Below are 16,296 nucleotides of genomic sequence, written 5' to 3'. Positions count from 1 at the left end.
GCCAGATTTAGCACCGCTGCTTCGGATCAGCATAGCTAGCACGATTAGGTTCCAGGCCAGTGTAAGGCCCTCAACATCCTGGTGAATAGCATGGGTACAGGAGACCTCTACACTAGACATGCAGCCATCTCTGTGCACCTGGTGCAGAGATTGTTCTGAGGTGGGAAGGACAGAGAAGGGAGGAGACATGTCATTTCCTCTATGAAAAATTTAAAAGTACATAAATAAATTAAAAGATTTACCAAAAATGTGAAACAATTCAAAATATAAGTAATAAAACAAAACAAACAAAAACAAAACAATGATATGAAGAACTAAGCGGAGGAAAAGAAGGGAAACAGAGAAGGAAGAGAATAATTGTGACAGGATAAATGGAAGAATATGGGAATAAAGAGAAGGCATGACTGACATTACTAAGTTGTATGCAGTGCTGTTGTAGCCGTTAGTCCCAGGATAACAGAAACAAGGTGGGTGAGGTAATACCACTACTGTTGCCAGTACTGCAAAGCAATCCAGGCAAACCAATGTCTGCTCTCATGAGGAGTTCCATTGAAACCAATGGGACTCCCCACACATCCAAGTGTAGACATCCAGTTCCATTTGCAAGGTCAGGCAGTACTTTGGAAGAGGCAGCAGTAGCTGTGTAATATCTTGTACGAGATTCCAGGTAAAATAGAATAAATTCAGGGTATCATTTCTAGCTGGTGTAACTTTTTCTATTGTAAACGTTATGTGATCCAATATTTCCAATCACTGTGAGAAGCGCAGTGACAAAGGAGGATTCTTTTTAAAAGAGGTAGCACTGTTAAAAATGGCTTTGAAAGATAATTTGGAAAGGGCGTATGCACATCTCAATCCAGAAACTGAAAATTATGTAGAGAAATTTACTGCAGTGGAGATAAGATTACATAGAACATCTCTATCCACAGAGAAGCAATTTTATCATAGTGCCAAAGTATAAGAGATAAATACGTAGAGGAATGTTGACATTTGAAACCCAGCAGAAATTGAAAGCCTGCCTGAAAAGTGTCTTGCAGGAATCCGGTAATATCTTTTCAGGATCTTATTTTGTAGTAGATGGAGAGAAGATGAAGATGGTGTTAACAATAAATTGTGCCAAATGCTTAGTCAGCTTCAGGGTAGGGTGAGATTGAGATCAGTATTTCATTTGACTCTAGAGGGATGAGAGGGTGATATAGAGAAGTGTATTTGTTCAGTCTTACAGGTTCTCATCTAAAAAGGGTAGGTGTCTTCCCCAAAATCCTACTTGCTAAAGGCCAATACAAAGTAGTGGTGTAGCTTCTCTGCAGTTGTCTTGTCTTCCTTAACTACTCCCTGTACTACCCAATAGTCAAACAGCTCTCAAGTACTCACATAGGTTTCAATCAGTCCAACTGAAATCAGAGGGACTATTCAGTGACTAAGGAAGCAGAATTGGGCCCTACATGATATTTAACAAACAGACATAAATGCAGAGGGATGTTTAGCTGAGTCTGTGAGGCAGGTGAAGGGATTTACTTTCATGGTATCATACTCTACCTTGGTCAGGTAATGGTATGGTGACATCCACCAACTGTCACTCTCAACTGCTATGGAACAGTTTGACTCCAACGTTCCATCTGACTTCTAAAAACGGTCCTTGCTCTAAAAAAGTATTTTCCTTCTGTTTCACAATCCACTGCTCTAGAATAGCTAGGCTGTCTTTTAAAGCAAAAAGAATTATGTTCTTTTACTGCTTTGAATTGTCACAAACCTTCTCTATTTTAAATTGTCTGTCCTCTTGCTATGTGCTTCCTTGAGTTGCTAGGAATACTTGAAACTCCAGGCTGCTTGCTTAAGGGAAAGAAATCCTGGTTGGGGAGTCAGATATATGCCCTGAGACTTAACCAAGGCCTTTTCTAACACCTGCTGGTTTGATTTTATTCTTTCCTATGAGTCTAAACTGTTTGGGACTCATGAAAGGGGATGGAGGATTCCTTAGGACAAATTTGTACTGCCCTGTGATGAGCACCTGCTGGTGATATTAAGTCATCCCTGGACTCCTTCCAAAGTGTTCTTGTTCAGAGGGGTAAGATGATTAACTCCTATTCTTTCTAAACAAACTGGTACTACCACTAAACACTTGATGAACACCCACACTGGATGCCTTCACAAAAGTTGTAATACCGCTTCCTTGTTCTGTGTCAGGAATATATTTATAGGCTTATGAGATGCAAGTATCTATCAGATCCACCACACAACCAGTCTCTGTGAGTCAACACTGGAAAAACTGTTCTCAGAAACAACATTTGGACAATGTTTTTTGGTCAGAAATTGGATTAGTGATTCAGGATGGGTTTCATCCCATCTAACTTTCTGGGCATGAGGAAGGACAGCACTGGGAATAACTACCCTCTAGCTTTTTCTGTCAGTAGCATTTGACGTTCTGAAAGTTTCAATTCTGTTCAGGAGGGGATTCTTTCAGGTACTTGATTTTTAAAAATACAATGGGATTTCTGTCTGTCCACCTACAGTCTGATTCCATGGCTCTTTGCAACAATGCCAGTCGCTCACATCCACACCCGCTGTGTGGTTGTAGAGCCTACATCAGTCATCCTAGCTGGGATCCAGGCTAGTCCCATCTCCACTGGCTGTTTTTTCCTGACTTCGTGCACTCTGACAAGCTTAATTACGTAAACCATTATGACTCCAGTAACTAAAGGAGAACTGGGTATTGAGGCATAACCATGAATTTGCAAAACGCTTCCAGTGGCGGTGCGCTGTCACTTTGCAGGTTTCTTGGGTAATGATGCCTTGGTAGGGCTAAAAGCCCCCGTGTAGAAGAGGGGCAAGGAGGTAGAAGGCAGGCCGAGAAAAGGCGGTTGTACAAAGTTTTCCTTCGAAGGCGAGAGGGCTGCTGGCGAACGGCCCGGCCTGGGGCAGGGGTAGCTCCCGAAGGCTGAGGTGCACGAGGCCCCTCCCCTGTAGCGCCCGCCCGCAGCCTCGCCTCAGCCAGGGCTGTGCTGGGCAGAGCGGCAGGTGCCGGGCAGCAGCCGGAGCCGCCCCCGCTCTTCGAAAGCGCCCGAGCCGGCTCTCCCGCCGCGGGCAGGGTGGCGCGGCGCGGCGCGGCGCGGCCCCAAGGGAGGCAGCAGCCACCTCCCCGAGTATTTAGAGGGGCCGGTCCCGGGTGAGGCTGCCCCTGGCCGGAGCTGAGCGCGGACGGCATCGCTATGAAGCAGCAAGGCATCGCGAACCTGGCTTTCGAGCCCTCCAGCCCCGACCTCCGTCTCCAGTCCAGGGTGAGCGTCAGCCGCCCACGCCCGGCCCTCGGCCGCCCCCCGCCGGAGTGTGACGAGGGGCCGTGCGGGTGGGGCAGCTTCACCCCTAGGGCTCTGCAGCTGTGTAACAACCCCGAGGGCTACCTGAGCGCCTACAGCCTGCTGGCCGTCTTCCAAGGTAACCCTCCCTGAAGGGGCGATCCCTGGGGGCAGCCCTACCGTGCCCCGGGGGGGGGGGGGGGGGTGGAGGAGAAGGGTGGGATGAGATCATGGGCTAGGGAGGCTGTGGAGGGGACTTTGACTCTTGGGATAAGAGAGGCCCCCGGGGGTGTGAGCTCCAGCAGGGTTGGTGTCAGCCTAAAATGTGACAATCTTGTGACTTCATCAGGCTCCATGTTATGCATATTCAGGCTCTGAACTAACGTGACCTAGATAATGCCAGATTCTCAAGTGATTTCCCACTACCCCGCCACCCTTTTCTTTACTTATTCTTAAACTTGTCTGAATCCCTGAGTACCTCTTTAGTCAATCGGTTTCGCACCCTTTCTTGTGCCACTTCACTATAATACAGGGAAAATGATCCCACCTTTTTTTTAACATGGCAAATAAAAGGGGTACAACTTTTACTTTATATGACTTTATAAATAAATCAAATGTTAACTCAACAATACATGTGTGGTGGTTAAGCCATGGATAATGCAACTAGCTGTGTTCCAAGCAAGTCAGCCACTATTTTCCATCAGATTGGTTAGTTTAGCTACAAAATTAAAGTATATTTTCAGACCCTTGTATTTGTTGTTCTAACAATGGTTTAGTACTGAAAACTTCCAGCAGTCAAACCTGAGAGCCCAGTGCATCAGTGAGTGTGCAGTCATGACTACACACAGGCCCTGATCCTGGAAACTCTTAAGCAGGTACTTACCTTTATGCATGGAAGTTATGTACATGTGTAAATTTCTGCAGAGTTGGGACCATAGTCAGGATAACTTAACTTTTTTTACAAATTTTTTTTGAACAAATGTTTTCTAGGTGTCACTGATTCCAGTAAAACAATTTTTCCTGGTGCTTGAGTCCAGTAATCACTGAGTTCTAGGACTAAATCATAAAACAAAGAAATAGCTGAAAAACTTGCAACATGCAAGCTTATTTTGCTTGTAATGTTCACAGTGCAGTTCTAGAGATCAAGAATCACCTTCGGCGATGGCACCAGCCTCTTCCCAATTGGGGTGCGGGGTCTGAGGTGACAGAGCCAGGAAATTGGGGTATGTGCGTGCAATACATCTTGTGGGCACTGGTCACCCTTCCTTCTGCAATTCTCTGCCACCAGCAGCAGCACATAAATAAGGGTGGCAATACCATACCATGCCACCCTTACTTCTGTGTAATGTTTGACCTTTGGACTGGGACAGATAATTTTCAATCAGTATTACATTTCCTTAAAACGCATTTATTGAATGAATGATAATTTTGCCTTGATCCTGCAGAGAGCCATGCCAGGTAGCTGTGTGAATAAATCCTCTTTCACTTGATTGACATGCTCACCAGATTGCACCTTCCCCTGTCCACTAAAAAGAAAGCAGGAGGAGGCACTAGCCTCTTGCCCAGTATTTCAGTGGTTACAGCAGTGGTTCTCAACTGGTATGCAGAGGTTTTCCAGGGGATACAGCAACTCATCTAGGTATTTGCCTAGTTTTATAACAGGCTACGTGAAAAGCACTAGCAAAGTCAGTACCAACTAAAATTTCATACAGACAATGACATGTTTATACTGCTCTATATACTAAAGCAGTGTTTCTCAACCCCGGGGCTCACAACTTATTTTAGACTTGTATGGTAAACATGAGAAAGTAAGCAATTTTTCAGTAATAGTGTGCTGTGACACTTCATATTTTTATGTTTGATTTTGTAAGCAAGTAGTTTTTAAGTGAGGTGAAACTTGGGGTTATTCAAGACAAATCAGCCTCCTGAAAGGGGTACAATAGGCTAGAAAGGTTGAAAACCAGTGGGTTAGAGCACTCGTAGGACAGTGGTTTTCCACATGTGGTCTGCAGACTCCTTGGGGACCGCAGACAATGTCAAAGATTTCCAAAGAGGTCTGCACTTCCACTCAGAATTTTGTAGGGGTCTGCAAATGGAAAAAAAGTTGAAAACCACTGTCATGCGGGATATGAAAGGCCTGGGTTAAAATCTATGCTCTTTATAATGTGGAATAGGTCTTTCATATCCCAGGTGAGTGCCCTAAATGCTGGGCCATAGAGTGTCTTTCTGGCCCGATGAATTGTCAATTATTTTATACAAAGTGGAACAACTTCAACAGGAGCAGTCAAGAGAAACCCCCTCCAAAATACTCCCACATCTTCAGTGAGTGCTTTAGCCGCTGGGCTTCTGGATAAAAAGGCATCTAAGCGCAGTGGTTCTAACTCTAGGAGAGGGTTTCTGGCTGAATCCTAAATGTAGGGAGGTGTCTCTTCACCTGGACTTGGGCACTTAACTTCCTCTTCTCAACATTTCCTACTGGCTAGCTTCAGCAGCACCCCTTCAGTGTGCTGGCATCAGTGAATTCCTTTTTTAGGTGTCCAACTCTCCCTATGCATTGTACAAGGAGTCTAGGCCAGGGGTTCTCAAACAGGGGGTTGGGACACATCAGAGGGTCATGAGGTTATTACATGGGGGGGCATGTAATCCACCACCCTCCTGGTGAAATAGTGTTTCCTAATATTCAACCAAGACCTCCCCCGCTGAAACTTGAGACCATTGCTTCTTGTTCTGTCATCAGCCACCACTGAGAACAGCCTAGCTCCATTCTCTTTGGAACCCCCCTTCAGGTAGTTGAAGGCTGCTATCAAGTCCCCCCTCACTCTTCTCTTCTTCAGACTAAATAACCCCATTTCCCTCAGCCTTTCCTTGTAAGTCATGTTCCCCAGCCTCCTAATCATTTTTGTTGCCTTCCGCTGGACTCTCTCCAATTTGTCCACATCTGTTCCATAGTGGGGGAGACCAAAAGTGGACACAATACTCAGGGGCGGCTCCAGGCCCCATTGGGGCAGCATGCCGTGGGGGGTGCTCTGCCGGTCGCCGGGAGGGCAGCAGGCAGGCAGCCTTTGGCAGCATGCCTGCAGAGGGTCCGCTGGTCCCGCAGCAGGCCTGCCTGAGGTCCACCGGAGCTGCGGGACCGGTGACCGGCAGAGCACCCCCCGCGGCATGCCGCCGTGCTTGGGGCAGCGAACTGTCTAGAGCCGCCTCTGACAATACTCTAGGTGTGGCCTCATCAGTGCTGAACAGAGGGGAATAATCACTTTCCTTGATTTGCTGGCAATGCTCCTACTAATATAGCCCAATATGCCATTGGCCTTCTTGGGAACAAGGGCACACTGCTGACTCATATCCAGCTTCTCATCCACTGTAATCTCTAGGTCCTTTTCTGCAGAACTGTTGCTTAGCCAGTCAGTCCCCAGCCTGTAGCGGTGCATGGGATTCTTCCTTCCTAAGTGCAGGACTCTGCACTTGTCCTTGTTGAACCTCATCAGATTTCTTTTGGCCCAATCCTCCAATTTGTCTAGGTCACTCTGGACCCTATAATGCTGCTTACTTCTTGTTTTCAATGTCACCTGAAAGTGAGAACAGGCATTTGTATGGCACTGTTGTAGCCGGCGTTGCAAGATATTTGCATGCCAGATGCATTAAAAATTCATATATCCGTTGATACTTCAATCACCATTCCAGAGGACAGGTGTCTGTGCAGATTACAGGTTCTGCTCAATAACTACCCAAAGCAGTGTGGACCGACGCATGTTCATTTTCATCATCTGAGTCAGATGCCACCAGCAGAAGGTTGGTGTGTGGCTGGGTTTTTTTTTTTGGTGGTTCGGGTTCTGTAGTTTCAGCATCAGTGTTGCTCTTTTAAGACTTCTGAAAACATGCTTCATACCTAATCCCTGTCAGATTTTGGAAGGCACTTCAGATTCTTAAATCTTTGTTCAAGTGCTGTAGCTATCTTTAAAAATTTTCCATTAGTATATCTTTTCATTTTGTCAAATTTGCAGTGTAAGTGTTCTTAAAACAAACAACATGTGCTGGGTCATCATCCGAGACTACTATAACATGAAATATATGGCAGAATATTGGTAAAACAGAGCAGGAAACATAAAATTCTCCCCCAAGGATTTCAATCACAAATTTAGTTAACACATTTTTTTAACTAACATCATTAACATGGAAGCATGTCATCTGGAATGATGGCCGAAGCATGAAGGGGCATATGAATGTTTAGCAAATCTGGCACATAAATACCTTGTAATGTCAGCTACAAAAGTGCCATGTGAATGCCTGTTCTCACTTTCTGGTCTTGTAAATAAGAAGTAGGCAGCATTATCTCCTGTAAATGTAAACAAACTTATTTCTCTTAGCGATTGGCTGAACAAGAAGTAGGACTGAGTGGACTTGTAGGTTCACATTTTGCATTCTTTTGTTTTGGAGTGCTGTTATGTAACAAAACTACATTTGTAAGTTGCACTTTCATGACAGATTGTACTACAGTACTTGTATGAGGTGAATTGAAAAATACTATTACTTTGATCATTTTTACAGTGCAAATATTTGTAAAAAATGATATAAAGTGAGCACTGTACACTTTGTATTCTGTGTTGTAATTGAAATCGATATATTTGAAAATATAGAAAACATCCAAAAGATGTAATAAATTTCATTTGGTATGCTATTGTTTAACATTGCCATTCATTTTTTATCATGATTTATTTTTTTGAGTTAATTTCATGAGTTAACTACGATTAATCGAACGTCCTAGTAAAAAGTTAAAATAGTAGTGACTAGCTTTAATAAAGTAAGTCAAAGATTAATGACTTGCAACTAACATCCTAGTTCTTTGGGGCAGTACCTCTTGTGGACCACATTGTGGACTAGCCTTCACATACTGTAGAAATTCAAGTAGTTGAAACACTGTTCTTTAGCTAATATTTACTCGGGTGCTAAGAACTCTTGAAGTAAGACCTGGGAGTTGCCAACAGTATAGTGTCTGGATCAACAGGCTTCCATCTCTGCTAAAGCAACTGTGTTGCTCCTTTTGTAATAAGGAGCCATTGACCATTATTTTGCCAGCAATTACATTTAGCACTAAATTATTATTTAAACTCTTATAAATGAATTTGCTTGTTATTTTAGTCTGTGATTGAACATAGGTAACTAAACCAATGACCAATTACAATAAGAATGTTTAACAGTTTTTTGTAATCAGTTACTGACCTACTTCACTTTTGTGGTGTACAGGAATATAACTCTTGTGAGCCAGTTTCCCATCTTTAAAATATAAAGATGCTTACCTACTTCATATGACTGCTCATGAACCTAAGTAGATGTTTGAAGTGCTATACATAGGCCAAAAAAAATGACAAAAGCAGAAAACCAGCTTGATATTTGCTCATTCCTTTAGGTCATTAAGGCCTCTAGTCACCACTGTGTTTGGTGTACTCCTTCCCCCCCTCCCTCAAGTAAAAAACAATCCATCACGCCAACAGTTTGTCATAGTGGCCTTGAATACTGGAATTCCTCTCCCGTCCCCCCAGTACTCCAACATATTAATTAAGTAGCTTGGATATTACAGTTCATAGAGTGAGCCCTTCTCCAGGCCTTTTATGCTAGGTGTGGCAATTAAGTTGCTCTCCCTGGCCCAATACTAGGCTTTAAGGATTTCCCTCAGTGCAGGAACTATGGAGGCAAGCTGTAAGATTGACTGAGGACCCCTCAGAAGCCTTGCAGTAATGGATATGCTGGGCATGGGGCTAGCAGCAGGAAGGGTATGCTGCAGATGGTCTGAGTAGTGTTTCTGACTGTAGGGCATTCTTGAGAGGCTGCTATAACAAAAGTTTGTCTATGCTTACAGCTGTGTGTAAAGTACAGACACTGCATGCCTAGCTAGTACAGGTATAAATCACATGTAGATGGTGAAGCACTGTTTAGGCAAGTAGAGTACAAGCACTCCTGAACCTTGTGAGTACATACTGGGTAAATACCATAGGTATATAATCACCGAAGCAGTATCTTCCCCACCTGTCCTGCTACAGGAGTTTTTCCCTGCCACAGGGAAAGGCTTCTGTAGCTCCCTGCAGTGGGGAAAGGCTCTGGCATCTCCTTGCTGCCCAGCTGTTCCCTGCTGCCTCTCCCCTGCTAGAGCCTTTCACTGACTTGTATAGCTACACACAACAGTGTGGATTCAGCCTGCTTTTCAAACAATATATGTTGTCACAAGAGGTGTGCAGTATAGATGGAGCCTTAGGACATATACCCTATATGGCTCTCTACATGCCGGAGCAGTACCTCCTCTGTGTATGCTGCTATTTTTAGCAATGTTACTGCCCTGCTGGAGCCCTTACACTGCCATGTGTAGCTACACAACACACTGGGGATGCAGTCTGCCTTTCACTGAAACATGTAGCTACACAGCTGTGTGCTGCTGCAAGTAGAGACAAGACTTTAAGCAGTCCTGAGAGTTTCTGCAGCTCCAGATCTAGAGGGCACAAAGGTGCCTTGAACCTGAATCTGGATCTCCCACATCCTGGATGAGTGCCCTAACAACTAGGCTAAATACTAGATGGAGGGTGGCAAAATCTCCTCTTTGCTAGTAGTTTCAGGTCAGTCAAAATCTTTCTGTAAACTGTTCATCTGCAGAAAAAAAAAATTGCCCAGTGCTAAGGTCTGAATTAAATTCTTTGCTGTCATCATCACTAAACTCTCTCTCAAAAGAGCTGAGCGATTGAATGGCAAGATTGAATTTGAACTCGCACATGATCCAGCGGTAAGATTACACAGTAGTTTTTCAAGAAAATAATACTTATTTGGTTTGTCTAATTGTCTTTCTCTCTCTCTCTTTTTTTTTTAATAGGTATTGTGGTGAATGGCCTAATAAATGTTAGTATTTCCACTATTGAAAAACGTTTTGAGCTGAACAGTTCCCTCACTGGTGTCATCTCTGCAAGCTATGACATTGCTTTTTGTGTATTGTCACTGTTTGTATCTTTCTTTGGAGAAAGAGGGCACAAACCAAGATGGCTTGCCTTCTCATCATTTATGATAGGATTGGGATCACTTGTGTTTGCCTTGCCACACTTTGCTGGTGGAATATACCAATTTGGATCTAAGCTTGAAGGTAAGCTCATATTAGTATTTTTGGTATTTTTCTAACAAAATGAATAGGATAACTGAATGTGCACAGAGTTGTGTTAAATAGATTCCTATGTATTTGAATATGAAAGTGCATTATCTAGATTAGGGTATCAAGTGCAGAGGAAGGTGTGGGATATGTTCCCTTTTTTTGTTTTGTAGCCACATAGTATTGCTTACTGAGGCTTTGGGCGTGCTTACAGTTGTACCCATCTCATAGGTGTGTGTGTTTTTGTTTATTTATATTTTTTTGCCTTATTAAGGTCTCTGGGCAGACTCTTGGGCTCCCTACCGATGTAGATCAATGCCTTCTTTATGTGCTGCAAAGTATGAGGCACGATTAAATTGCTGGTGGTATCTTCTCCATTAAGGTCCCATCTTGATGTTAAACTTTACTAACTGCTACCATATCTCAATTTTCTGTTTTTTAGTAGGGCTGTTGATTAATCACAGTTAACTTGTGCGCTTAACTAAAAAAAATTAATCACTATTAAAAAAGTAATTGCAATTAATTGCACTGTTAAACAATAGAATACCACTTGAAACGTATTAAATATTTTTGTATGTTCTTCTATATTTTCAAATGTATTGATTTCAGTTACAACACAGAATACAAAGCTTACACTGCTCACTTTTATATTTTTGATGAGATAGTATTTTTCAGTTCACCTCAGACAAGTACTATAGTGCAATCTCTTTATTGTGAAAATGCAACTTACAAATGTAGATTTATTTATTTTTTGTTACATAACTGCACTCCGAAACAAAACAGTGCAAAACTTGAGCCTACAAGTCCACTCAGTCTTACTTTTTGTTTAGCAAATCGCAAAGAGAAACAAGTTTGTTTGCATTTATGCAAGATAATGCTGCCTGCTTCTTATTTACAAGATCACCAGAAAGTGAGAACAGGCGTTTGCATGGCACTTTTGGAGCTGGCATTGCAAGGTATTTGTGTCAGATATGGAACACTTATTCAGCCTGTTTGGGAGTACTTAAATTGCAATCTCTCTGCACTGTGTCTTTACAGCATCTAGCACAACAGGGTCCTGGACCATGGCCAGGTCCTATGTTAATAGAACCAAAGTCTAGGAAAATTTGGCTTCTAACAAAGTATTGGAAATTGACTTCTGGCATGGGTTGTCCTTACAATGCTGAGGAGGAAAAAAGGCAAAGTGTTTATTTGTTTTGTGCATATGTGGATTTGTAATTTGATCTGTCTCTGACACTACTGCACTGGAGATGGTATTGACCTTTTCTGTGTGTGACTTTATCCCTTCAGCAACTCTGCTCTTTCCTTCTAGCAGGTAATGCTGAGGAAACGTCTTTCAAAGTGTCCATCATTGTTGAAGTTCCTGTTCTGTGTATATGTGATACACTTCTGTCACCTCATTAAATCAAGATTCTGCACTTGATGCTTTCTCAGTGCTTGCTGGAGTTACACATGTCACTTGGTGTCAGAATACCTAGCACTGTGAAGTGTCAGGAAAACCTTCATGTCATGTTTCTAGGCTGACATGCAATGTGGCTCTGCCATTTTTTTTATTAAAGTGAACATATCAAACAAAATGATTAAATCTTTCCAACCACCACCCCCTATCATGTATTCTCCATCATAAAACTGATTTGGTTGAATTTCCACTTCCTTCAATTCTTACTACTTTTGTAGCGGGGTCTAGTGGGCTTGATGGACTATACTGTTGCTTCCTTTAAAATATGCTGTAGGCCTAGTTTTTTCACTTAAAAAAATTCTATACTAAGTTACCATCTATAACTCTGTGCTGTTGTCTAGCATGTCATATCTTGCAAGGTGAAATGGCTGCGGATGCTGTGCACAGGCCATGAAGAATTTCTTAATTTAGGCTAAGCAAATGTTTTGCAAATTCTGTATTTCTATTTCATGATGCATGTGTCCTTAAAAACTCTACCCCCCCCCCCAATAGTAACAAAGGGCTGAAGTCCCCCATCATTTGCCTAGTACTCTGGAAAGCCACTTAAGGCCAATACTTATCCGGCAAAAATGTTCTGTGTAGTAACAAATGATGCTTCTTGCCTTCAGGGCTGAGCATGCTTCTGCCACAGTGTTCCCCACACCTATTGGCTTTGAGAGAGATATGTGAAGGGACATGTGCAGACATGGCTTTACTCTAAATTATTTGACTCAGGAAAGCAAAGTACTAAGGTAAACATAACAGTGCGATTAACATCAAAGTTTGGTTATGCAAAGTTGTTGAAAAACTTTGATGGTGGCATTTATCATGATTCATGGGTAAGACTAGAGGCTATTGCACATTAGGAAGAAATCTAAGACTGCAATCACACTAGCATGAAACTGTAGATCTATTTTTAAACAACTTGTATTTAGAAGATCTTGTTGCCAAAAATATAAGCACAGCACCTCTCCTCTCTGACTTGACTCTTTTTCCCATGCTACATTTCTAGTAACCCACCTCCGTCTTTGGTGTGCCCTACTCAAAGCTAGAAAACCTAGGATATGAGGACCCTAAGCCAAAAGTCAACTACCTCTGTGGGTAGATCAGCCCCAGAAATAGTTGTTCATCATTAGTTTGTCCACACTTACTGCTGACTTATACCATCTCCTACTGATATTTTGGAAGGGAGAAAGACAGTAGAAAAGTACTGTTTATTTTTTCTTAAAATCTTTTGTTTTCCATCTTTCTAAGACTTTTTTCCCCCTATGCATGTCTTGACTTGTGTGCACCAGAACTGTTGATATCTTGATGGCCTTTTTGTTTCAAGGAAAAAATCCAATGTTTGTTTCTAATAACTCAGTTATTATATATTTGTTTTATTAATCATTTGGAATTTTTACTATAGAGTTCTGACATTAATTTGTATATCCATACTACTGCTAATTATTCATTGTATGTAGACAGCGGATCTGTTATAAGGTCACCAAAGTTTGAAATGCTTTTTAAACCAGTACAATCATCCACCCCCTGGTTAAGGAATTAGGATTAAAAAGTTCCCAATGGCTGATATTAAGAGTGATTCTAATTTCACCTGCAAGCCAGTGCTCATAGCTTGTTTGCTCAGGAAAATATCTTTTCTCAATGTACCTTGAGCATCTGAGGTTAGAATAGAATCTGGGTTTAAGCAACATATACAAGACCTGGTTTGAGATGACTCACTGCCATAGTGGTTACATCTTGTTTAGGATTCTACTTAAGCCTCTTCTTTTCTTACTAAAAACATGAATGCAAAAGCAAACACTGATCCAAAGAACCCAAATTGATAAATTGGAGGGATTCCAAAGAAATGTGACTTTAAAAACAAAGGATTGCATGCACGTTTACTCAGGAAATCCAACACTTCAAGCTGAGAGAAACCAAATGTGATAGCTGTGTGTAAACTTAGGTAATGTATATAAGTGTTTGGATGCCATCTGAAACTAAAATAGAAAAGGGAAGTAGGCTAGATGTTTAAGCATTGAGTGAAATCAGTTAGACACTAACTAACTTGTCAGAAAATGCTGTGATCATATCTCAGGAAGACATCACCAAAAACTGGTAAGAAATACTGGGTTAATGTAAGAGCAACCTTGTCCTACTCAAAGAGCCAAATTTATACTACTAGTGATAGGTGTGTAAGTCCATTGCCTTTGTTGGGGTTGCTAAACTATAACTAACTAGAATTTATTACAGTAGAGCCTGGAGGACCCAGCTGAGATGGGGCATTACTGTGCAAGATATTATAATAGCTCCTGCTCCAAAGTGCTTATCATCTAATTAGAAAAGATTGAAGATATGGGAGAAATGACTTGCTAAACATCAGAATGGGAAATGGAATCCAGTTCTCTTGCTAAACCTCTCTCTTGGTAAACAGATCTTTGAAACACACAGAATAGAATCTAGCGCAGGGGTAGGCAACCTATGGCACGTGTGCCAAAGATGGCACGCGAACTGATTTTCAGTGGCACTCATACTTCCTGGGTCCTAGCCACTGGTCTGAGAGGCTCTGCGTTTTAATTTAATTTTAAATGAAACTTTTTAAACATTTTAAAAACCTTATTTACTTTACATACAACAATAGTTTAGTTATATATTATAGACTTGTAGAAAGAGACGTTCTAAAAATGTTAAAATGTGTTACCAGCACGGGAAACCTTAAATTAGAGTGAATAAATGAAGACTCGGCACACCACTTCTGAAAGGTTGCTGACCCCTGATCTAGCACCTTCCCTCACTGTTTTGTTAGACTGCAAAGATCACAGGAGTAAAAGCAGTAAACATCCATTTTGTCAAATCTGGTAGGATATGAGTGCATACAATCTCTGGTAATAGCTATGTTCCAATGGAAAAAAACTGAATGGTTATTAAAAGTGCTTTCTGACCCATAGCTGTGGAACTTTCCTCTGAAACAGATGGGAAGGTCTTGATGTTCATAGTCACTTTTGAGCAATATGTAAACTGTCTTTACATGTGTGTCAAGTATCGGGGGTAGCCGTGTTAGTCTGTATCCACAAAAACAACAAGGAGTCCGGTGGCACCTTAAAGACTAACAGATTTATTTGGGCATAAGCTTTTGTGGGTAAAAAATCACATCTTCAGATGCCACCGGACTCCTTGTTATCTTTATATCTGGGTTTTGATCAAAATTACTGCCAAAATCACTCTTTGAAAAAGGAACTACCTACAGAATAGTGGAAAGAAAGTGAGTTACTTTCATGTTCATAAATACAACATAACTGGAAATGTGGTCACTGATTTAATAATATTCATATTTGAGAAAAGGGACTAAATGTACAGTTGCTTATCAAAGTAGAACCATACTTTAAGGAAGCCACTGCATAATACTATTTTGTCTTTTAAAACCATTACCAGGTTGAGTGAACATTGTTAATGAATTACTTACTGCCCTTCAGAAGTTTCATTAAGTTCCTCTAAAGTTGATTAGAAATATGGTTTGTACAAAAAGGAAACATAACTTCTTCTTTCTTGGAGTACACAGTGGTAAGAACTCTCAAAATGAGTATTTATCTCTGTGTTAGCATTTAACTTGGTGCTCTTCAGTATGAAGCACAAGGCTAACCACTGGGGAGGACAGGGACGTGACAAGTAGGGGCATGCTTCCCAATAATAATTAAGGGCATAGAGCTTCTCTGGCCCTGGGGTCACAGAGGCAGGGAAGGGAAACCTCCTGCTGGGGCAGGGGAGGGGAGGGGGCAGCAAGCTCCTTCCCAGGTTAGGTGGGGAGGGGGGGACAGTGAGCACCTTGGGGAAGAGGCCACATTTAAATTCCTATATATGCCCCTTCTAACCACTGTACTTACAGTGAATACTTACAATGTGCAGTGTGATATGTAGTTAGTTGTAAGACCATGAATACAATTGTCTGCTAAACTGTTTGATCTTTGAGGGCCATCTTAGGTTTTATTACAGTATTTCGTTAACCATACATATGTCAGATGTGATGGGTTGGGTTACAGACCTCCCCCTTGGGACTCTCAAGTGGTGTGTTGAGACTACCTCTGAGCCTGTTTTTCTCTGCCAGTTTGGTCCTCCAGAGCCCTGCATTGTTCAGCCAGACACGCAAGCCTGCTGCAACACAGACCCAGGGCCTGAACGCACCCCCCGACCCCCCAAAGCTGCAGACTTAACTGAAAACAACTTAGTGTTCCTGTCTCCAGCACGCATACACCTGGCTCCCAATGGGATCCAAACCCCAAACAAATCCATTTTACTCTGTATAAAGCTTATACAGGGTAAACTCATAAATTGTCTGCCCTCTGTAACACTGATAGAAAAATATGCATAGCTGTTTGCTCCCCTAAGTATTAATCACTTATTCTGGGTTCACTAATAAATAAGTGATTTTATTAAGAATAAAAAGTAGGATTTAAGTGATT

At 42.0% G+C, this 16,296-nt stretch overlaps 2 protein-coding genes across 2 annotated transcripts in view; one reads left to right on the top strand and one right to left on the bottom strand.

The window, feature by feature from the left end:
* Nucleotides 1–16,296, bottom strand: part of PAM (peptidylglycine alpha-amidating monooxygenase) — an 843,699-nt gene that overhangs the window by 367,695 nt on the left and 459,708 nt on the right. The window lies entirely within an intron of this gene.
* SLCO4C1 (solute carrier organic anion transporter family member 4C1) overlaps nucleotides 3,107–16,296 on the top strand; it is a 102,522-nt gene continuing 89,332 nt past the window's right edge. The window contains exons 1-2 of the mRNA XM_050945791.1: nucleotides 3,107–3,435; nucleotides 10,153–10,416. Coding sequence (XP_050801748.1) covers nucleotides 3,210–3,435; nucleotides 10,153–10,416 — 490 coding nt within the window. The 5' untranslated portion in view covers nucleotides 3,107–3,209. The remainder of the gene's footprint in view (nucleotides 3,436–10,152; nucleotides 10,417–16,296) is intronic.

The sequence above is a fragment of the Gopherus flavomarginatus genome, chromosome 3 (assembly GCF_025201925.1).
Source record: "Gopherus flavomarginatus isolate rGopFla2 chromosome 3, rGopFla2.mat.asm, whole genome shotgun sequence".
Classification (NCBI taxonomy): domain Eukaryota; kingdom Metazoa; phylum Chordata; order Testudines; family Testudinidae; genus Gopherus; species Gopherus flavomarginatus.
Note: the sequence above shows the minus strand (reverse complement) of the source record. Positions and strands in the feature narration are given on the sequence as shown.